The sequence below is a fragment of the Urocitellus parryii genome, chromosome 3 (genome assembly GCF_045843805.1).
Source record: "Urocitellus parryii isolate mUroPar1 chromosome 3, mUroPar1.hap1, whole genome shotgun sequence".
Taxonomy (NCBI): Eukaryota; Metazoa; Chordata; class Mammalia; order Rodentia; family Sciuridae; genus Urocitellus; species Urocitellus parryii.
In genome coordinates, this window is record NC_135533.1 from 144,996,095 (window position 1) to 145,020,108 (window position 24,014).

Genomic DNA, 24,014 nt, shown 5'->3' on the forward strand with positions numbered 1-24,014 from the left:
GGATGTGAGGGGGTGTGCCTGGTGGGCAGGAGAAGCCCAGAGGCCTCAGGTGCTGGACCAACACCCCTCTGTACTCTCAGCAGGCCCTGCCCCAGGTCCCCACGGCCTGGCCCCAGCCTGGCTCCCAGCCCCACAGGAGCAAGCAGGACGCACCGTGGAAGCACAGCAGGTACTCCTCTCGCTGCCCTGCCCCGTTCACCTGCACGATGGAGACAGGGAAGCTGTTGGAAGAGGAAGCAAACACAGCAGGCGCCAAGGAGTGGTCGTTCTTGTCCAGGAATTCTGTAAAGGCAGGTGGGAGGTGGGCTTCAGGAGGGCTTTCTGACCCTGCAAGGCCCGGGCCACGCAGCGGGTGGCGGGGGGACACCGGCCCTACCCTCTAGCGTGTACTGCTTCATGTCGATTTCGTAGAATTTGTTGGTTCCGATGAGGATACTGTAATTGGTGAAGTGGATGCAGCTGCAGGGCTCTGAGGTCTCGATCTCCTGAGACAAAGGGCAGAGAAGGACAGGAGATGACACAGGACAGCTGGCTCCTCTGCTCTTCTGTTTCTGCCTGAAGCATCTAACCTCGCTTTGTAGGTAGTCGCTGCCAGAACTGCTGACACTGTCACCCTTCACGCCTCTCAGGACGGCCGGCAGTCCCTCTGCTACCCTTTTCCTGATACTCTACACAACACCAGGCTTTTTTGGAAAAGAAAGCCAATTGCAGACAAAAGGTGGGGCAGGGCCGGAAGTGCTATTTCAATGAAAAGGTAGAATTTTAACAATTCGTTCTTATTGGAGAGAAAACTGGAAAACTACACAACTATTAACAGGGGTGGTGAGGAATGGTCTCCTTCCTTTTGCTGGCTTCTAAGTTTCTTTTTTTTCTTAATATTTTTTTTTAGTTGCCAATGGATCGTTTATTTTATTTATATGTGTGTGATGCTGAGGATCAAACCCAGGGTCTCACACATGCCAGGCAAGGGCTCTACCACCGAGCCACAACTCCAGCCCCGGCTTCTAAGTTTCTAACAGAAACCTCTATTACGCAGTACTTTCTGTCTTCATAATCACTGCATTCCTACCTTAATTGTCCACTTGCTCATTATTTATATTTGTTTTTAGGCCAATCCTGTGGTCAAAACACCAGGGGTTCTAATCGGTGGCCATGAATCATAAAGCAGTAATGAGTTGTGACAATTTTCCTCAACTTACGGTTGGAACTCCCGCCAGCACTATCATCACCACTGACTACGGACTGGCCACCTACCAGGGATGAGGGAAGGGGACACTGAAACAGCATGATACTAGGGAAAGACTAGGGAAACTGAACTTCAGATGTGGTCTTGACTTTGTAAGCCTAGGTTGTCTCCTAGCTCCAACTGTCCTACCTGAACACTGGAGAACTGTCCTACAAACTGTGGATGGCCAGCTTAGTCCCTGGTGCCAATGGGCGCTCAATAAACCCACAGACTAAACTATCAACCACAGCTATGAGTGGCTCTGGGCTCTTCCAGGAGGGAAGGGTCTCACTCTCTAGGGAGGTGATCCCAGGCTGAATGGTGGCAGAATAGAAGGAGTACACACTGCTCTCTGACACAAACACTTCACGTGGGATCCTTGGGAGAGCAGGATGGCGGGGCTGCAACTCACCTTCCGAATGCAGTACTTGCTGAGGTTTTCGTTGTAGCGGAGGATGACGACTTTGTTGGGCATGGCTGCACAGATACAGAGCCCATTCTCAATCTGCAAAGCCAAAGGGAAAAGAGAGAAAGAAAGAGTCACCCATGGGCACCCTGGCTCTGGAGCAAAACTAGGTGAGGAGCATCAGTTTGGAGCAGGATCTCTCCACCTCAGACCTACTGACAATCTGGACCAGTTTGTTCTTTGGTGTGGTGGTGGGGCAGAGGGTGTCCTGCATATAGCAGGATGATGGGCAGCATCAGGGTCTGGTCCTATGAGATGACTATAGCACCCTCCAGTTATGACAATCAAAAATGTCTTCAGACGTTACCAAATGTCTGCTGGTTGAAACACCACTGTAGCTGGGATCCAGGGAAGGCCTCAGGGTCCACCTGATAGCACCCACATTTTGCACACATGTGCCTTTAGGTAGAGACAGATTCTTCTGACAACCTTCCCCTGGGAGAAGGGGGCAGGACAGGATAAGGGAAAGGAGAGGAAAGGTAATAGAAATTGCTACAGGAATTTTAAGACAATTCCAGTATAAATGAAAATGCTCTTAGCTTAGGCCTGTACCTACAGATTCCACATCAAAACTCCCTTTTTCTAGAGTCAAATCCCTCTTTTTCACCCCCCTACAACCAGATCTTTGCCATTCATCAAGGGCGAAAAGATACTTATTGTTCAAATTGTCCTGAAATGAAGGTCAGCAATTGGGCAGGAAAGGAGAGGAATAGAGGAGGAACAGTTCTATTTCTTGGTTTGGATAGCAGGTTCAGGGGTGTTTATTATATCACTTGGCTTTATCACTTACAGGCTTATGTCTCATACTTTTTTTAGTATTTAAAAAATAAAAATAATTTATAATTTTAAAATATGAAAATTTGGAAACTAAAATGCACATTTCTAAGTAACTCATCATTCACAGGAGAAATTTTTAAACATGTAGAACAATTATAACAAGTTATAATATCAAAGTTTATAGGGCACAACTGAACTAGTAGTTAGAAGGAAATGCGTGGCCCTAAAATGGTTATATTAGAAAAATACCCTGAAAAGTTAATAAGTTTAAATTATATTAGAACAAAGAATAATGGAAGAAAGCCAGGAAAGCTAAAGGAAGAAAAAACAAAGGCAAAGGCAAAAATTAATGACCAATGAAGCAATGCCACGCCAGAAGCACTTGTTCAATAAAACCCAAAGTGTCCTCTGTTTACAGTTAGTACAAGTGAAATCAAAGACCGAGCATCAGTAACCTCAGGGAAGGAAAAGGTCCCCTCCCCGTCTAGTCCTGTAGCCCTAGGGCAGAGGTCTTTGAGGTCACACACAGAGGGGTTTGCTCAGTCAATGCCATCTGAGTAGCCTTCTGAGCAATGACCAGCAAGCTATTTCTGGAGCGAGGGGAAGTGGCTTGCTCCAGGCTTCACTAGAGTTGTGTGTGGAGGTCTGTATATGTCCATAAATATTCTTCACTTTTAATAAAAAAAAATTATTTATTTTTTGTGATGCTGGGAATTGAACCTACATCCTCACACATGTTAGACAGGTGCTCTACAGCCCCAGACCATTGATAAAACATATTTAAAGGAGAAGGCAAACAAACGTGTTTATGGGCAAAATTTCAATATACTAGAAATCACAAGAGAATCCCTTGAGTGCTGGTGAGCGGCTCTGTGGCATGCTTGGTCCTCGGCATCCACAGGCTCCACAGCCGCACATTCAACTGACACAGACTGAAAATATTCAGCAGGAAAAAACCTGCCTCTGTACCAAAAATCATTATTCCCTAAACAATACAGAATAACTACTTAGATAGCATTTATATTGAATTAGGTATTGTAAATAATCTAGAGATGATTTCATGAACGTGGGAAAATGTACACAGGTCATATACAAAGGTACAAACACTACCATCCTACAGGGTACAAAGGACTTAAGCGTCCTCGGATTTTGGTGTCTTGTTGGGGGGTGGTTCTGGAACCAATCCCCCTCAGATACTGAGGAATGACTGTCTAAATGTCGTAAGTAGGAATCTGTAAATCTCTAGTAATAAATTGTCTTTCCATCCAGATCAGACATGGGGTTCTATGTTAGGATTTTTTTTTTCTTAAAAAAAAAATGCTCATCACACATACATACTTCTAAAATTACGGATCAACCTTTTAGTTTTGCTCATCTTATTCTTGTGTTTCTTTCCAATTCAAAACCTGTGCAAATTTCATGGCTACCCAGATCATTTTGCAGGCCCAAAGGAAGCAACAGCAATTCAAACCAGTCTGAGGGATGCTTGACTTTCAAGGTCAGGTCAAGGAGCTATTGGCGACTTCAAGGACATTGGACATTCCACCAGCAGAGGCCCGAGGAGCACTAACCTTGCCAGCAGCGAACAAGTGGCAGCCCTTCACAGCTTCGAAGATGTTGGGCGAGATGTCTGGCTGGGCGGGAAGGTGCGACTGCGCCAGGGACTGCTTCACTTTCTTCACGTCCACCAGACACAGGGCTCGCTCTTCTCCTGAGGAAAGGAGCAGCCTCCGTCAACGTAAAGGGAGTAGTGAAGACAGGGAGGGAGGCCTGGTCTAGTTCCAAATAGAAGCTGCTGAGATTTCCATACACCCCTCTACACTGAGCACCCCTTATCTGAATTGCTTGAGATCACAAGTGCCTCAGATTTCAGATTTTGGAATATTTACATAAACATAATGAGATCACTTGGGGGTGGGACTCAAGTCTAGATACAAAATTATTTTATGTTTCATATATGCTTTATATACATGGCTGCAAAATGATTTTATGACATACTTTAAGAGCTTCTGCAATTTGTCAATGACTTGTCTATCATGTGAGGGCAGTTGGAATTGTTCACCTGTAGCACCTCATTAGCACTCAAAATGGCTCCGGTTTTCAAATTAGGGATGCTCACTATTTTAGATCTCAGATGGAAACATTTGGCCTTTTAGTCCAGATTCTAAGGGGGGAAATTCTGCAGACATAAGATTGGAGGAAGAACTGAACTTTTAAACATGTTCCTGGGTAAAGAAAGAATGTCTGGGAGCAACAAGGAGAAGAAATTCTATGAAACAACAGGCTTTGACTATGCAAATACGTCAATGTCAAGAAAGACAAATGGAAGGATGGGAACCTTTCCAGATAAAGACAGGATTAAGCGCAACCTTGGGTTGAACCGTGAGTTGAGGGGAAGACACTATAAAAAACATTACTGGGCCTCAGGTAAAATCAGACTGTGGGCAACGTATCAGACTATTGTATTATGGCAAGGGTAAAATTTCCTGAAGGCAAAAAAAATCATACCATGTGAAACTTTCCCACATGCACATACCAGCATAAGTTTGCCAAAACCCAGAGAAAGTGGAACACCAAGGGTGAGGCCAACAGACACTGTGGGCTTTGGGCAATGACAAAGTGCCCGTGCAGGTTCCTCAACAGCAACCAATGTACCAGGTGGTGTGGACACTGTCAATGCGGGGGGCTGGGGAGTGGGAGGGGGCTGCATGCCAATCTCTGTACCTTCCTCTCAGTTTTGCTGTGAACCTAAAACTACTCAACAGTATAATCAGGAAGGAAAACAGGAATGGAAGAAGGCAACAGGCCGGGAGGAAAGGGACAGCACAGAGCCACCATTCCAGGAGGGCCAGTCTCTGGCCACGTCACTTCAGTCTGTGGACCCAGCCACACCTAAAACATGTTTTGAATGCTGAGCCAATAATACTGTTTTTCCTCTAAAAAAAAAACTTGCCAACAAAGAAAAAAAAAATTGTGCCATGGTCATGTGAAAGAATGCCCTTGCTCGTAGGATACCCACACATGGAGGAAGAGAGGAAACTAACAAAATGTTAGCAAGTGGAAGCCAGGTGCAGAGGCACATCCCTGTGATCCCAGCAACTCAGGAGGCTGAGGCAAGAGGACAGCAAGTTCAAGTCAGCCTTAGCAACTTTGCAAGATTCTCTGAAAGACACTGCCTCAAAATTTAAAAAATAAAATAAAAAAGGACTGGGGAGGTAGCTCAGTGGTAAAACACCCCTGGGTTCAGTCCTCAGTACCAAAAAAAAAAAAAATGTGAGCCCATGGTGAATCTAGATGACATGTCTCTGAGTATTCAGAGACATAAGAAAGATCAGGAAGTAATCACACAGAGACTGTGAGGAGCAGGAAGCTCTAGGAAGGCCAAGGCCCACAGTGCTGCTGATGCCATCAGGACAAGGAATTTGACTTTGATGAATCTTTGAGGCTTGGCACTCGCCATGGTTTAGATATGCTCTGGGGAGCCCCAAGAGTCCATGTGATTGGAGTCTTGGTCCCCAGGGTAGCACTGGTGGGAAGTGCTATGTAATCTTTAAGTGGTGAGAACCAGTGGAAGGTCCTGAGGCCCCTGGGGGCATGCTCTCAGAATGGAGTTTCTTGTGAGACCCCTTGAGTGATGGAGAGGGATGTTATAGAGGAAGCAAGTCTGGCCCCACCCAGCTCTCCTGTGTGGAGTCAGCTTGCTCCTGAAAGCCCTCCCACCATGGTAATGCAGCCAAGGGTTGGCCTCACCCAGTCAGCGCTGTACTGTTTGGACTTTGAACTTCCAGAACTACAAGCTAGATAAACCTCTTTTCTTCATTAGTAGCATGTCTCTGGTGATTCATTATAGTAATGAAAAGCTGACTAACCTAAGCGTTCTTCACTATAGGTATAATAATGGTGAGATGTTCTTTGCAGGTGTCAGACTATGCTCAACTGAACACCAAAAGTGAACCAAACGTGGACAAAAAGGGCCCATCAGCTGAGGCTTGGCATCCCTCAGGAGGAAAGAGCTACTGCTGCTCCAGCCTTCCACCAGGAGAGCCTGCTTTGTGCCTCACAAGCCTTGTTTCCCTTAAAAGGAAAGGAAAGGGCTGTGCCTTGGCCTCACACCTGCTATCATGAGTAGCTTCTCCAGGTCCTTGATGATATAAATTTGGAAGACTGCTCCAACTCCTGGGACGTGGGTTAAGGAGTTTTTCAAGACATTCAGTGCATACAGCCCTTCCTCGGTGCCCACCAACACCACCTGTAAGGACAGAAGTCCAAAGTTAAGCACAGTCACGTCACCATGACATTCCCAAAGCAGAAGAGCCACAAAGCCTACACAGTCCTCCCTTTCTCGACGGTGTGTGGCTGTAGCCATACACTGGCTGACAGTGCCCAGAAAATATGTTACCTGGTCACTGAAGGGCAGTGTGCAGTTCATGTCCAGCCGGTCATCACCTTCCAGTTTCAGCAGGGAGTTTCCAAGCAATTTCTTTTCATATGTGAAAGAAAAGATGAAACGAAAAAGAGAAGCTTAAAGTCAAACTCAGAAAACACATTTTCTCCTAGCTCCCCACCCCCTTTTGTTGTTGTTGTTGTTGGGTTTTGGCACTGGGGATAGCACCCAGGGCCTGTGTAGGTTAGGCAAGCACTCCACCACAGAGCTACGCCCCCGGCCTCTTGCCCAGTAATTCTATCTGAGCTCCAAAGGCAAGATGTAGATATTATGGGTTTCTCTGGGGCGGTTGTTAATTAGCATCAGAGTCATAACTTGGCTTGGACACAGAAGTGAGTGTGTAGACACAGAGCTGCTCTGGAATAGGAAATAGCTGAAGCTACACAGATTTCACCTGCAAAGGGTTAGCAAGCCACATGGACGGCTCCTGCTGCCCCCACCCCCAAGGCTGCAGCAAAAGTGCAAGGCACAGTGGGGTCAGCAGCAAACCAACAGCCTCTGAATCTCTTTACCTGAACCCACGCTGGCAGAAGCTCGTAGAAAACCCAGCCACGGGCCTATTGTACACATATCAACGTGGATCTCAGTAAAAGGCTCACATGTGAGATACAGAACATTCACAAAAACAGGCCTGCCCAGCGAGCACAGCTCTTTCCAGGAGGCTCATGGTTAAGAATTTTCCAACTGCAAACCCTTAAAGTGTTTATTAGGAGCTAAGTGTCTGAAAAGAGCTGTTGGGTCTTGAGTGGAGCAAACGCCAATGAGCAATGAGCACTGTTTGCACCTTCGAACGTTCTGGGGGGAGTGATGCCAATCAAGGCACACCCACGTTCCTAACATCTGAAGGATAAGTAGGATTTCAAACCTGCCCACAGAAGAGCAAATACTGCAGGAGCAACCAGGAAGGTTGGGAAGAGCCTCCCTGAAGTCGACGTGGCTGTGGCAGCCCGCTGTGCTGATTCATGGCCAAGTGCTTGTAACTCAAGCCTTTAAGCCAAAGAACTCATCAAACAGCAGAGCAGATGCCCTTGAGCAGGCACAGGTGGCTGTACCACTGTCACACACTCTCTTGGGCCCCAAGAGCAGGCTAGCCGCTGCCTCCCCTTTCCTCAGAGCTGCCTCAGAGGGCTCGAGATGCTCCATTCCCGCCTTGGAGTTTCACCTCATTGCCACAGAACTCCTGGTCATCACTGTCTAGTGCTGTCACCCCCCAGAGGGCAGCCCAAGGGACACCAGGACAACCCAGGGGACCCCAAGCTAAGTTACCGAACTCCACCCCGGGGCATACTCACGGCATCGGCTTCTGCCTTCTCCCTAGAAACTCTCCCACCTGCGACAACTGATTCTAAGGCGGTGACCCAGCGCTGTTTGTCAGGAAAGCTGGGAGCTAATAGGTAGAGGGTCCTCCCGGGCCAGCACGTGGTGTGCGGGTGAGATTCCATCTTCAGAATGTATGGGACATCTAGGAGATTCCACAGAGAGCACAGGATTGGGTGTGGACTTCCCCCATTCCCACTGGCAGGGATGGCCCTGAGATACAAGACAGCCTGCCAAACCACACGGTCCCCATCACCACGAAGCCAGACGAGCCAGGGAAGGTGGGCTTCCTTGGCAGAGCCAACCCTCATGTTCCCCTCCAGCCCCTGCTGATCTGCCACGCCCGGCCCACCTGCCCTCACCTGCTTTGGCTGTATTTGCGAGTTCGGAAGCACCAACGGCACCATGAATAGATACATCCCCGTCGGGAAGGCACAGCTCAAATTCTTCCACCGGCCTCTGTCCAGCTTGGTGCAAAGAGGAAGGGGCAGAAAGAAAAACAAAAGAACAGGCACAAGAACGAGGGGAGAAGAGCAGAGCAGAGAGAGAGGGGGACAGAGACAGGGGACGCGTGTAGAGAGAGGCGCACGAGAACAAAGAAGGGAAAGAGGTGTGCAGAGAGGCAGAGAGGGAAGATAAAAAAAAAATAAAGTGTGTCAGATGAGTGGCACAGTCAAATTTCTGATGACGATGCGGATTTATGGGTTAGTTGGCTGAGGCGGAAGTTCTCTGAGGCATTAGCAGGTGGAATCTTCAGGGCAGCACCCTGCGGGCTCTCCAGGGGGGAGACCTATAGATGTGAGTATCGCACCAATAACCTTTAGAGAAGTCATTTGGCTTTTAATTTTCAAAAATGGGAGAGCGTAGAAGGCTCGCGAGGCAGTCCAAACAACGCCTTCACGCCAACGCTGGGAGACCTGGGTTAGCCACGTGCAGTGCAGTTCCCCCTGAGTTATTAATTTACCTTCTCTGGCTTCATTGTCATAAATGAGGACTTTGGATCCCTCCAGGACAATGTACTTCCTGTCCCAGCCCTGCTGTCCTCGTTTGTTATTCCTGGGAAAAGAAAATTGGGAAAGGAAAATGCTGGAACTCAGAAGAATCAGTCTGAAGGACCCAGGGGAGGGAACCCTCGAAAAGGCATCAGAACAGGAGTGGCCCGTGGCCTTCAGCACCAACACCTGGGGACCCCAAGCCACCCTGCAACAATACCTGGGCACTTTCATCCACCCTTCCAGGTGCAGGCTGCTGCTGGGGTCCTTGGTCTGCAGACCCGGGGAGTTCATTTTGTCACGGCAGAAGGCCTCGGTGAAGTGTGTGGCGTATTCGGCGGGCAGGCCGCAGGTGGCTGGCAAGCACGTGGAGCACTTGGGGTGACACATCACCTGACATTCTAGGGGAGAGCAGTGAACACCCTGAAAACATGCTCTCTGGGCTCAGAGTGTGGCCTTCCAGCCGAGCCTGGGGAGTCTCACACCCAAGCAGCTACTGTAAACAGGCCCAGCAACCAGCTCGACCTTAAGGCTTCCCAAGAGCAGGGCCTCTGCAGAGGCAGGAAACAAGACAGCCACATGCTCCCAACCCAGTTTTCCTGGCTTTGATACAGGCTGCCCACAAACAGGTGCACAAAGGATGTGTCTGTGTGGTTCTGTGGGAGAAGACGGGGAGAAGCCATCCTGGCAAAACGGCTGGACACCGACAGAGATGAGGGCACTTCACAGCCTGAGCTGCAGCCAGGAGTATAAGATCATTGCTTCAATGGGGTAAAAATAGTGTCCTCCCACTAAAATGAAGAGCTTGGCTACAAATGCATCTCACGATGAGGAACTTAGGAAAACATGGCCTCCACCTGATGGGTTCCTCAGATGGAGAAACAGGGCCCACCACAGATGCACCACCACTTCTCTTACCGAGACATTTGGATGCCTGGCGTCCGAAGTGTACAGTATCCAGACACACAGCACACTTTGTGGCTCGCATGTTCAGTCCTACGTTAAATCGGTGAGGAATATTGTGGTGCATGCGCTCCTTAAGACGCCGGCTATATTCTGAAAGGGGAAAAAAATTAAATCATCAGAGTACTGCAAATGAAAGTGAGGAGTCACCCATAAAATGAGGGGAAAATATTTGCAAATCATATCTGATTATGAACTTGTGTCTAGAATACATAAAGAACTCTCACAACTCAGTCATAAAAAGACAGTTCAATTAAAAAGTGGGTCAAGGATTTGAATAGATATCTCCCCAAAGTGGATAAATAAATGGCCAATAGGCACATGAAAAGATGCTCAACATCACAGCCATTAGGGAAATGCAAATCAAAACCACAATGCAATGCCACTTCACCACCACTAAGGACATCTACGACCCAGAAATGGAAAAACAAGAGTTGGTGAGAATGTGGAAAAATTGGAGCCCTTGTACGTGGCCAGGGGGAGAGTGAAATGGTGCAGCCACTTTGGACCTGAGCCTGGCAGGTCCTCAGCAAGCTAAACAGAGTTGCCGTCCGACCCAGCAAGTCCTCTCCCAGGTACACACCCAAGAGAACTGAAAACACTTGTCCACACCAGCATGATTTATGCCAGGAAAAAAGTACAGGTGATCCAAAAGCCCTTTGATGATCATTCCCTGTGCCAAGGAATACCATGCATACAGTCATAAAAGGAAACTGCGTACTGACACCTGCTACAATGCGGGTGAACTTCAAATACATCACACTCGTGGAAGGAGTCAGACACAAAAGGCCACGCATGGTATGATCCCACTGATAGGAACCCAGAGGAGCAAATCCAGAGATAGAAAGTAGATCTTACTGAAAAACACTGAACTGTACAATTTAAATGGATGAATTTTATCATATGTGAATTATCTTTAAATAAAACTGTCTTTAAAAAAAACATTAGAGTAGGTTAGTTGCAGCCTATGAAAGTATTTTGACACAAACAGATGCATCTAAATTTTTATGAATCAACTTCAAGTACCCACCACATGGTTATTAAGTTGTTTGTTTTAGTCTTAGGTGTTGAACCCAGGGGTACCTAACCACGGAGCCATATCCCCAGCCCTTTTTTGTATTTTATTTAGAGACAGGGTCTCACTGAGCTGCTTAGGGCCTCACTAAGTTGCTGGGGCTGGCTTTGAACTCAAAATCCTCCTGCCTTAGCTTCCTGAGCTGCTGGGATTACAGGCATGTGCCACTGCACCCAGCAGGAATTGGGTTTTATTTCCTAGTAGATTGATCATCCTATAGCATGTGTTTGGGGACATAAAGAAAACAAGCTTTAAAATTAATTGTAAATATTTTAGCCATAAAGGCTTTGCTTTTCAGATGAAATTATATATCTAGAGCTTTTCAAAATCCAATTTAAAGGGGCAGGGAGAATGGAAGGGAAACCCCAGGGAATGACATTGGCCAAATTATATTGTCATGTTGTTTGAATGTGTGAATGTGCAACAATGAAGCTCACCATCACACACAACTAAAATGCACCAATAAACATATGGGAGAAAAATCTCATTTAAAAGTAATTATTGTGAACTAAAGAATCTCTCAATTTTATGTATATGTACTGACTGAAGAATTCCCTATGTATGTCCAGTTTTTTTCATGAATGATCTCCTTTTGTTCATAAATCAACTTTTTAGTCTCAAAGAACTGATTCTTACATCTATGCTGTAAGGCCAACCCTTCACCCCCAGTTTAACAGGTTTCCTCTCAACGGTGACTTAAGTAATTAGAGGCAACTTTAGATAGAAAAGCTCTGGACATGTCCCTCTGAACCCACTCTGGTCGGCTCTCTTCCTTTCCTTCATGAGGAAGGATAACAGCAATGCACTGTGAGCTGGAAGGCGCAGCCCCAGAAGGAGAAGCGTTCACACCTCCCGGGAGGCTGCTCTCCAGTGCTCATCAGTGAGCACCACAGCCAGGAACCACGCTTTCCTCTAGGTTCCCACCACCATCTGGATGACTTCTAGAGCAAAGCTCTTTGACTCAAGGTGTTATGTAAACATAGGAAGAGACCACCTCATGGTGGAAAAGAAATAAGAGCAATAGTGAAATGCCGTGGAGACTCACAGCCCCAGCAGCTTTGATGGTGATGTCATGATGCTAAGCCACGGTTCTGCTCTGTTTTCCCCAAGCCTTTCCAAACCACTCTCCTTGGCCTTTGTAGAAGTCCTTTCCATCTCAAGGTGAACAGAGAATACTTAGGAACACAAATAAAACTCCTTACCCTGTCAATAGCTAAATAAACTGCCACAAACTATCTACACTTGAAATGTACGAAACCTTTAACCCAATGACTCATTTCCCAACAGTTTATTCCACAGCCACAACACCCACAGAGGTACAGGCCATTCTCTGCAGCGTGTCTGTGGTTACAGGGAAACAAACTAAGTGCCCAACAGCAGGGGACTGGTTTAATAGGTGAATCGTATACCCATACCATCTGGGTAGTCCTCTGAAAGCATGAAGTAAGTCCCTGTGTCCTGATGTGTGTCTAACATTTATCTGAAAGGCGTCTTGCAGCGTATAGTATAGTGTGCTATGATATTTATTTACAAGGTGGGGAGCTGAGAAAAATAGGCTTAGTTTTTTCACATTCTTTAAATCTGTTCCTATAAGATACATGAATTAATAACATGGCTACATTCATGAACTCTGGCTAAAGAACTCGATGAGTGAAAGCATCTGACGACTCTGGGTTAAGGGATCTGTCAGGGGAGGGAAAACTCACATTTCACTTTTTATTCCTTAGGATTAGTTGTAATTTTTACCATATGACTGCATTTCTTGGAAGGCTAAAAAAAATTCTACATAACTCCAACAGGCCCATAAGAATGAATATGGTCTGAATGAGTCCCCCAAAAGTTCTTACATTGGAAATTTAACCCTCAAATTCATATGAAGACAGGATTTGAAGAGGGGCCGTTGGAAAATCATTAGGGTTAGTGGAGGTGAAGCTAGAGCTCCCACAGCGGCATTCCTTTATACAAAGAGGAAGAGAGACCTGAGCTAGCTCACTTGCTCCATTCTGCCACCACATTATAATGCAGCAGGAAGGCCCTCACCAGATACTGGAGGCACGCTCTTGGTCTTCCCAGCCTCCAGAACTATGAGCCAAATAAACTTCTTTTCTTGACTACCCAGTATCAGGTATTTTGTTATAGCAACAGAAAACAGACTAAGATAAAAATATACCTTCTGGGGTTGAAGACTCCTTTCTGCGGCTAGACGGTGGGGCAAGCAGGCTCATGGCACTGGGCTGGTGCTCAGGTGACCGCACAATGGCAGACATGGCAATCTGCTGCCTCGCTGTGGCTGGAGTAGAAGGATGTGGGTGGTCTGTGGCTTTGCGGTGGGCAGCTGTTGAGAGACCAGTGTGATTTTGGGTTAGCAGAGTTATCAAGAGGACCAGATTAGGCAGACTGCCCCTGGGCTGTCTTTCAAGGCCCCAAGACCAAATAGATATAAGTCATACCAATTTGGGAACATAGAGGAGGCTATAATTTTTTAGACTTGGGGTGTCTGGACTGAAAACTCAGAGGCCATAAACAAAAATGGTGCTTTGGCCAATCTCATGGAGCTCAGCCCTCTGCCCCGCTCACAGCCTGGAGTGCTTTGTAGATGGAGCCCCTACCTTCCTCCCGGGCAGATCGGAGCTCAATGCGGGTCTTCTGAAGGGCTTCCTCCAGCTCTGCACAGCGAGCTTTTTCCTTCTCCAGGGCCAGCTTCAGCTCATTGTACTGCAGAGGAACCTGTGTGGGTAAAGCAGGGTCCTCTTTCCGTCGACTAAATAAACCCTAGCAATGGAAACAGAGATATCTCCTAACTCCTGGAAACTGGCACTGTGCACTAGCTAAAGGAAAGCTGACTCGGGAGGAGCAGACCACCAAGGCCAGGAACATACTCACTGTAAGTGTGTTTAGTAAAAATGGCATGTGAAGGGGGAAGGGGTAGGTTGAGCATCAGCCCATTCCAGCCAGCTGAAAAAAAAGTGAGGTGCGGACGTTTTCGCCAAGAGGGTTAAAGATGCTTGAATTGCCACCACCTCTTCCTTTAGCATTCCCAAGACAGGAGAGCCATTTCCTGAGAGTCTTTTCCCCTCAAAAAAATGGAACCAGGAGAGATGGAGTATGGAGCCAGGAGAGATGGTTCAGAGGTCACTCTTGCCTTTGAATTTGTCTCATGATGCTTAGTTACAAGACACAGAGAGGGGTGTTTTTTTTTTAAAAAAAAAAAAAAAAAAAAGCAAAATTTGATAATGAAGGCTAAAATGATGGTAAAATAAGGGGCTTACTAAAAATGAAAATGGAAACATTTACTGTACACAGAAAAGGAAAATAGAATAATGCAACTGAGACAAAATTAACTTAAAAAATAAGAGATGGAAACACCCTGACTACACCAAGTGACATAACCAGACACCAGTCCACTGCTAAAATAAAAAGATTAAATATCATAAGCTTAGCAATATATAGTCACATAGTATATGCAAGTTTGAAATCCAACCAGGCAGAGGCTGCTTAGCAGGAGGTAACCTCTGAATGCTGCACTTCCCCATATAGTAGAGATGGCACCAGGAACACTGGGACCAACCACCGACTTAGTCCTCCAAGCCTTTCTCCTGGATATTCCAAGTCATTAGGCCCTTTTCTATAACAGTGCTGCCATAGCCACTAGGTTGTACTAAGGCCTTTGGAAGGAAACTGCAAGTTCTTAGAGGCCTGAAACTGTGAACACTTGGCCAAACCTAGTGTGAGGGCTTCTGTGTGTTGGGAAAGCCGAGACTGGAGAAGCTACTTTCTGGAGATGGAGGTGTGGCTCAGTGGTAGGGCACTTGCCTACCAGGCCCAAGGCCCTGGGCTTAATACCCAGCACTGAAAAAATAAAATAAAGCAACTTATAATGTGTACCTATATATAACCCTGCCCATGGTTTGGGTTTTTATCCATAGTTAATTTTAAAAGAATGGTATGGAGAGTATGGCTATCCAGTTGGGCACTCCAAGTCCCAGGGTTCAGTCTCTTCATTAGCTGATCAAAACCACTGGGCCAGATCATTTGTAATTCTTCCTGGAGTCCCATGCAGGTAACCTAAGGACCGATTCAGAGTCCCAGATGTAAGACCTACTAATCCCTCTGAATCCCATACATGGGAGCTGCTAATCCTACTATAGTCCTACATAAAGACCTCTGAACCTGTTTAAGCAGGTTTGCATACATAACCTACCTATAAGTCCTTCTCTCTGCAGAGAGGCCCCCACCCCAGCTACTAAGTGGGAGGGGAAAACCACTCCCCTAACACAGAAAGGCGCTACAACTTAAGGGGCCACGAACATCAAGTTAGACTTGATTGATGATATGCTCTGCTAAAGGCTATTCTAATTATCTAAAAACCTATTTTTCAACCCAAAATGAAACAAGAAAATACACATTTTTTTCCTTCTATGTTCCCAAGGTTATACATCACAGTGGTGTCCACTAGGTCAGGAACCGTGCAGTCAAATGGCCAACTCCCAGCTGCCGCACACTTGGACCCACCTTTTTCTTTTTAGCAGGTTGGTCCATTTTGGCTTGCAGAAAATCAATGAGTTTGGTTTGTTGAGAAATAGTGCCTTCCATCTTCACCTTTTCATGAGAGTAGAGAACCTGGAATCATGGGGGAAAAAAAAAAAGATAACCTCAGAGCCAGACAGGAGTGTACTTCCAAATTTGGTACTTTAAGAAAATGAAAAGTAAAGTCGTTAGGACACTAGAAAATTCAACCCAAATAGCATGGGCTGAAATTCATGTGTGTAGTTCCAGTTTTATCAGAATAAAAAAAAAAAAAAAGATGGAGAGATATATGAGAAAGTAAAAATAAGCAAATAGTTAAGTGTAGGATCCAGGTGGTGGTCACTATGGAAATCTTCCACTATGAATATTAAACATATTCATAATTAAAGTGTTGAGAAAGATTCACACACACACACACACACACACACACACATGCTGTGGGTGGAACCTAGAACATCGAGAGGCTAAGCACCCTCCTGCACTGAGTCACACCCAGCCCTGCAGAGGGCTCCTCAGCAGATTCCCTCTGTCCACCCTCACCTGAATGTTTTCCAGCTGATACTCCAGATCGCTTCTTTCTGTCTTCAGCAGATCGGCCCTATCCAAAGCTTCTTGCAGCCCTTGAGTCAGACGGAAAATGTGGTTCTTCTGCATGTCCATCTGCTGCTGTAGCTTGGCTTGCTAGTGGGAGAAGGGCCAGAGAAAGACTCGACACCACCCGGAACACTACATGTCCCCCGCTGCTCCTATTCTCAATTAATTCCAGACATGACACTAGAGGTTCAGCTTTGGAAATCGTGTGCTTCCAGAAATACCACCTGTCTTTATTGTTAAATGACCCAGGCATGGATAAAAAAGAACTTGAAAGAAAATCTCTGATGGCCAAGTCACAAGATCCCCACCATGACAGGAAATCCAGGCTACAGGTCTGCCTTCCCAGTCAGTGATACACTTGAGAATACTTTTGATACTTAAGAGCTGACAGCAAAGTCAGCTCCCTGATAGCTAAGTTCCATTTGTCCCTATTTTTTGATCTTTTTAGGATCTTAATGGTCCTTAGGAGAAATCACTGTATGGGCAGTTTAGAATACCTATGGAAGAACTGTATCTACCCCCAACTTCATGATCACCATGACTCATACAGGTAATAGCCTCGATCACACTGTGGGGAGAAAGGCAGAGGATCCCAGATACAGTATATAAGTGGTAAAACCCAGGAAAAAAATTCAATTTAGTATATTGGAAACAGTTTTGTTCTGAAAAATCTCTCTCCAATTTTTATGTAGAAGTCAACCAGAAAATAGGACAAGTTATAAAGATACTGGTTTTATGGTTCTCTTTCCTAAAATGTGTCTGTTTCTTTCTGAAAATGTGTTCCATCCTGACAAAACTTCAACTAAACCCTGGGTTGTCATCCAACCATACTGCAAGTGACCCAAATAATCTCTTCCCTGGTGGCCTAGACTCTCTGCACACTTAGAGCCAGGAGCTAGGAAAGAGCAATAAACATCACCATGGAGTTTTCAAATGGTCCATGGCAGATCCCTCTCCCTCTAACTTTATTGCTCTCTGCTTATGTTTTTCTTTCCAGTCCTACTGCTCACCTGACCTTCTTCTTGAGAAGGACCTGAGGCATCTGGCTGTAGTCAAAAGAATCTGCACCTTTGGAATCTTTCAGACCCTAGTTTAAATCCTGACTTTAACACTCAACAGCAATATGACCGTGGGCAGGTCCTGCTGCCTCTCAGAGCTTGTTTCTTCATCTGACTGTGGGTAGAACACCTGGCCTCACTGGATGACACACTGAGCACGGCGCCCAGGGAACAGCAGGTGCCTGGTGGATCTCGATGTTTTCCACCTCCTTTGTCTTGCTTTCTTTGCTTCATCCAATTCAGTGCCTTGATCATCTTCCCATCTGCCTTTCCCTACCAATCCTGCCATAAAACAGGAAATACTAACTAAAGATCACCTAGCCTGTGTGTACAACCTGCCTGGAATTTTTTAATACAATTACAGAATCCCCTAAGACACATAAGGAATGAAGGAAGGAAACAACTGAGATGCCCTCTGAAAGGGGGACTCCGTTCCCCACAGCACAGTGACTTCTTCCACAAATTACCCTCTTTAGTTTCTTCCTAGTGTTTTAGGACAACACTAATTACTAGGCAGGACCCAGAAAGACAAGTGCTGGAGACAGGGATCTATTTGGTGACAGCCAGGCCCAAAATATTTTTCTAGAATAAATGCATCAACTGTCCATTGGCTTTCCAAGAAATAGGATGGTTATTTACTATAATAAAAACCAAGTCAGAGAGATATTTAGAAATGTTTTTCAAAACCACTTATCTGCTTCCTGGAGAAAGGCAAAAGGAGGCGACTTCCTGGGCCTTAGCCATTGCTTAGACCCACTGACTTTACAGAGGTGACAAGAACCTGGGAGGATGGATGAAGGAGCTGGATGGCAGAACCTGAGACATGGAAACCCCAGTGGACAGACAGGAGGATAGGTGAACCAGCAAGTTCAATAGAATGGTATTTCTTAAAACTTCAATTGAGTACATATAGAACATAAGGATGTTTTTAAAAAGGAAAAAAAAAAAAAAGCTTGTGGAAGGCTAGATGTGATTTTACAGGTCCCTGGATGTCACTGGTGTGATTAAAGAACCCAAGCAATTGGCAGAGAGAGGTTTACAGAGACCAGTATGGAGGAAGAAATATTCCACTGAACAAAGACCACAGGGACCATATTTGAACCACATGCACTTCCAGAAACTCTCTTTGGAAAGATAGAGCTAGCCAAAAGGATCATTCAGAGCTTGGAGGGATATGAAATGTTTCACTTAGAAAAGAGAAGGCAATCTGGAGTGGGAGAGAGCCTCAGATACTGACTGTAACTGAGATAATAAAAGAAGTCATCTCATAGGACTGTTGATAATACGTGTAAAGTTTTCAGAAGGGGCCCTGGCACCTTGTAAGTGCTAACAAAACATTCATTAAATATTAATTAATTAATTTGATCATTAGTCAATATTAATCTCGATTTTGGTTGGACAGGCCTGACTACTCTCTAATTTCATGTTTTGATATAATAGGACCAGTGGGTGAAAGTTGTAGGTTTTATTTCAGAATAAGAAAGGACTTTCTAAAAATCAGAATTGCTGAAAAATGGGTTGGGATGTCCAAAGTCACTATAGGTATTTTGCCTGAGTCAATGAGGGATGCCCATAAGAAGTGTTGGAAAAGGCAGTGTCTATCTCAGTAGGAGACGAGGATTGGTAACTGGACTTCACCTCTGGCATTACTTCCAATGGGCTGATGGTGGTCTGTAAATGTCAAGGCAAGAGAGCTTCTAAGGCCATTTCCGGCCCCAGAGGAAAGATGTGGGAGAGAGTTCTATTAGTGAAGTTTGTCCCAGTAAGGCAATAAGGGGACTCATGATGGGAATTTGGATTAGATGACATAAATATTCCTTCTAATTTTGAGACTCTGATTCTATCCTACTAAAAGTCTCTGCTCCTATGAAGAAGATGTTTAGGTTGGGGCCTTGGGCCCATGGTTACAAGGTGCACTCCACAACCAGGGATCTCAGCCATGTTTTGGCCAATAAAGACCATTCTCTGTGTGCAAGGCCCTGGGTTTGATGCCCAGCGTTGCCATAAATAAATGAATAGATAACCCTCATTCCCTGTTTCGTAATGGTTTCCACTGTCTGAAATTTGACTCAAGCTCAATGTCAGCCAGAAGCCTGTGCTCAAACATCTATCTGTGAGGGACAGACTGGGAGACTGGAAATGTTCTCACATGGGTTAGAATTGAGAACTGGGGGACTGAGACAGGCTCCCAGCATCCTATTCCTAGCCTTGTCACTGACTCACCATGTCACCTTAGGCCAAAGAACTGAGCTGCTAGGGTCAACCTGCCCTCCTCAGGAAAACACGGCAGTCAGGGGCATCTAGTATTCCTATTTTCTTCCCAGCACGAGCTCAAAGTGGGAATATTGCCTATTGATCCCAGATAAAAGCCCAGAACTCTATATTTGACCCCTAGGTAGAGTTAAAAACTCTAACACAGGTTGAGCATCCCAATTCCAAAAATCCAAAATCTGAAATGCTCCGAAATCCAAAACATTTTGAGCATGTGTCATCACTGTTTGTTGAAAATTCTACACCTGATCTCATTGTGCTGAACTGTAGTCAAAACACAGGCACATTTTAAAACTTGCATAAAATTCATCAGGTCTGGTGGTACACACCTGTGGAATCCCATACACCCAGGAGGCTGAGGCAGGAGGTTCACAATTTCAAGGCCAACTGGGTAACTTAGCAACACCGTGTCACAAAATAAAAAATAAAAGGCCCAGAGCTGTAGCTCAGTGGTGAGCATCCCTGGGTTCAATCCTCAGTATTAAAAAAAAAAAAAAAATTGCGTAAAATTACTTTCACCTATGTGTGCACGATGTATATGAGTCACAAATGAATTTCATGATTAGACTTGAGTCCTATCTCTAAGATAGCTCATTATGCATATATAAAAATATCCCAAAATCTGAAAAAGAATGAAATTCAAAATACTTCTGGGTCCCAGTATTTTGGACAAGAGCTACTCAACCTATATAGTAATATTCTTGGGGTCACTTTCAGTGAATTTCAATCATATATGTGTGTGTGTAAAATCAATTTTATTTTAAAATTTCTTATTGCAGCGAGGTACACATAATATAAAACTTACATTTTTCTATTTTTTTTTTTTTTTTGGTCACCCAGGGCCTCCTGCATGGTGGGTCATTGTAGCCATTTGTACACAGGTCAGTAGCATTAAGGACATTCACACTGTTATGCAGTAATTACCAACTATCCATCTGTAGACTTTCTCAAATTCCCACCCTTATTTCTCACGTGTCATTCTATGAGACATTGTATACTCACCTGCAATAGTCTCACTACCCTTTTCAAACTTAACAGCCTAGTGATATTATTCCTATCAGCAGGGCTCAGGAGCTGTGAGCACCATGTGACGACAGGGGATTCTGGGTAACGAAACTGCCAGGCTCATTATGGGTTAAACAGAACACTCTTTGGAGTCCAACTTTTCCTTAGATATCTTTACAAAGTGCATTTGCCCTTGCAGGTCAATTCTAATGAACAAAACAGAATCATTAGTGATTCAACATATAGGGCTTTGGTTGGGAGTGGGAAGTAATCATTAATTTAAATAGCAATTTCCAGAATTCTGTGAAAAGGCACATGAAATAACATAAGGGATGGGGTTAGGAGATCAATTTGAACTTGTCATCTTATGTCTCAAAAGCAGGGCACAATTATTTTTAATTGAATTAAGTGCACATTCAAAAGTCCTCATGAAATTTGGCACTCAGCATAATCTGATCAAATCCCTGCCCTGTGTGGGAAGCTAATTTGCATGGATGTTCTATCAGCATGAAACATAATACACTTTGAATATTAACTCTAAAGAACAATTTAACTCAATATTCATTCAGCCATGTATTTAATAAACCTCTATTCAGCACGTACTTACTATGTGCTTGACACTCTGTTAAGCACCATGCAGGAGGATACAAGCAACAGGGAGACCCCGCCAGTCAGAGACATATTATTTTAATGTGCTCGATATCTTATAGAATGTATGATGGGACCACCCTACTCTACCTCAAAGGTTCTTACTTCAAAATCTTAAAGTCTGACTTGGATCTGACCACGTGAACATAACAAATTTTCACTTTCTAAATCCCCCCTGGCTCTACCTCCCAGGTAATTTGCACTCACCTCTTCCAGAAGCCTCTGTTTGAGCTCTCGTTCTGTCTCCAGTTTCTGCTGCAAGCTTCGGGCATTCATTTCAAGCATGGCGTGCTTCTTCTCCAGGTCATTGAGCTGGACATTGGGAAAAATTGGCCGTGATGCCACATTTAGGGATGCTAGACACTAACGACTGTTCTAAATGTCCACAGGCCTTCACATATCAAGGACAATCAAGTTCAAAAAGTCAGAATGTCAGTGGTGTTTTTGAAAACATAGAAGTCCATATAACAGATAAGTCTCCCATATTGAGGATAGGAATTGTTTCTATGGGATGAGTCACATATATAGCTACTTTGAGTTCTGAGAGGATGACGGTGCGAGAACTTATGGATCTGAAGTTCTTTGGCTGAATTTAATTAAACAGTCCTATGCCAGGAGCTTAATCCTTGCCGAGCATCACGGTACTAGGATGAAATGTAGAATCTCATCAAGTCACATGCCCTGACCATGACACTTTGCCATGTGAAAATGGATAAGAGAGGTATGGAAAAGAGAACTTCATCCCAATAAAACAAGACAGAGAAAAGATCATTCTGAAATTTCTGGATTGCTAAAGGACAGCTGGCAACCAAATATTTCAAGAAAAGTCAGTCGGAAAAATAAATCTTCAAGTTAAACATAAAAGGATCCACTTGTCTCTAAATAATACATCTACTTTCCTCACACTTACAAAAAAGAAAGAAAACAAATCAATCTCAGGGAATTCAGGAGCATTCCTGAGCAGGAAGCACCAGCCTTGAATCCAAAATTCTGTTTCTATGAATTTCCAGTACGGAAATAATCACGAATACTCATAAAAACTTATGTTCATCAGGTTATTTATATGGCCAAAAAAAAAAAAAAGATTGGAAGAAACCCAAATTCCCAACACAAGGGGAAATGTATAAATTACATGCCAGCATGCAATTTGATTTTTTTCAGGATTACATGTTCAAAAAAACATTCAGTAACTCAGGAAAAGCTTCTAGTTATACAATGTTTTTTAAAAACAAACAAACCTAAGTTCTAAGTTTACAAAATAAATGTGTGGGTATAGTGTGTGTGTGTGTGTGTGTGTGTGTGTGTGTGTGCGCGCGCCCGCGCGCGTGCAAAACATACACAAACAAGATACTGCAAATAAAGTCACCAATGTAACAAGGTAATAGGTTACCAGTCATTTTTCCCTTTACTATTCTGTGATTTCTGTATGTTCCAGAATGATCCTAAATAATTACTTTTATAAATGTGGAATAGCAAAGTTATATAAAATACAAAATTCATATTTTTCTCTTTCAAGACTAGTAGATAAAATGTCCAAAACATTGGTCCATTGCTCTGCAAATTTCAAGGAATGGTGCATAGACAGAACACAATGTGTTTCCAGTGTGAAATACTAAGGATCACATGTATCATTAGACCCTGCTATGTTTGAATGTGCCCCCAAAAGTTCTTGCATTGGAGACTCAATCCCCAAATTCACATGTTGATGTTATCTGGAGGTGGGGCCCACGGGAGATAATTGGTATTAGATGAGGTTATAGGGGAGGGGCTCCAGGATAGCATTAAGGGCTTCTTAAGAAGAGAAAGAGACACTGGAGCTAGCACACTTACTCTGCCTCACCATGTGACGTCCTCCCCCATGCTATCATGCAGTGAGAAGGCCCTTACTATGTGCTTAACATTCCCAGCCTGCAGAACTGTGAACCAAACAAACATATATTTATTCTTTACATCTGGCTGCAGGTATTTTGTTAGAATGACAGAATACAGATTCAGATAGGCCCTTTTGTGTTCCTGAACTTGGAAAATGGAGAAGCTGAGCTGTCTATGATTGCAGCAATAGTGAACGTTAGTCATTGTCACCATGCTCTTCCCAAGCATGCTCAACATTAAATCCCAAAACCTTCTAGAAACAAGATCCCAGAAAACCAAAGAATGGTGCACCCAGACCACAATTTGGACTCTGGAGCCCAGGCAGGTAGATGTTAAGAAGCCTCTGACCAGCTGTGATAACCCACTTCCTACCACACCCACCTATGCTACTGCCAACCAAAGATGTCCCACAGTGAGTCATAACTGACTTTTTGGAATGAGTGAATGTATACTTATGAAATCTGTTTACCACAGATTGCACTTGAATTTGTGTCAAGCATGCCTTTAAAAGAAGGAAACAAAAATGTTGTCCTAAAAGGCAGAAGGCCTGGGCGCTGACCTTGTCAGAGAGGCTCTCAGCTTTCAGCTTCTGTTCTTTGAGAGCCTGTTGCAGAGCGAGAATCTCAGCCTTGTGCTCCTTCACTGCCAACTCCACCACCTGGCGAGACTCAGTGATCCGCTGGTCAGCTCTCGCCCTGTCAGGAAAACACAGGCCTGCTTTCAGAAGCCCCACCACTGCCCACCTGGAGAAAGGCTGCTGCACCTCCGGTCCTGATGAGC

At 44.7% G+C, this 24,014-nt stretch overlaps 1 protein-coding gene across 3 annotated transcripts in view; it reads right to left on the reverse strand.

Annotated features, from left to right (window-relative positions):
- Window positions 1-24,014, reverse strand: part of Cit (citron rho-interacting serine/threonine kinase) — a 157,953-nt gene that overhangs the window by 7,785 nt on the left and 126,154 nt on the right. For 2 of the 3 annotated variants that reach the window (XM_026403400.2, XM_026403398.2), the window contains 17 exons: window positions 23,794-23,929; window positions 21,570-21,674; window positions 16,327-16,467; window positions 15,772-15,879; window positions 13,869-14,031; window positions 13,430-13,594; window positions 10,140-10,277; window positions 9,442-9,622; window positions 9,194-9,285; window positions 8,592-8,696; window positions 8,205-8,374; window positions 6,868-6,948; window positions 6,582-6,717; window positions 4,040-4,179; window positions 1,638-1,730; window positions 377-485; window positions 154-282 (listed from right to left, as the gene is read on the reverse strand). In XM_026403400.2, the coding sequence (XP_026259185.1) occupies window positions 154-282; window positions 377-485; window positions 1,638-1,730; window positions 4,040-4,179; window positions 6,582-6,717; window positions 6,868-6,948; window positions 8,205-8,374; window positions 8,592-8,696; window positions 9,194-9,285; window positions 9,442-9,622; window positions 10,140-10,277; window positions 13,430-13,594; window positions 13,869-14,031; window positions 15,772-15,879; window positions 16,327-16,467; window positions 21,570-21,674; window positions 23,794-23,929 (2,192 nt within the window). The remainder of the gene's footprint in view (window positions 1-153; window positions 283-376; window positions 486-1,637; window positions 1,731-4,039; window positions 4,180-6,581; window positions 6,718-6,867; window positions 6,949-8,204; window positions 8,375-8,591; window positions 8,697-9,193; window positions 9,286-9,441; window positions 9,623-10,139; window positions 10,278-13,429; window positions 13,595-13,868; window positions 14,032-15,771; window positions 15,880-16,326; window positions 16,468-21,569; window positions 21,675-23,793; window positions 23,930-24,014) is intronic. The other variant, XM_026403399.2, reaches the window with a different exon arrangement.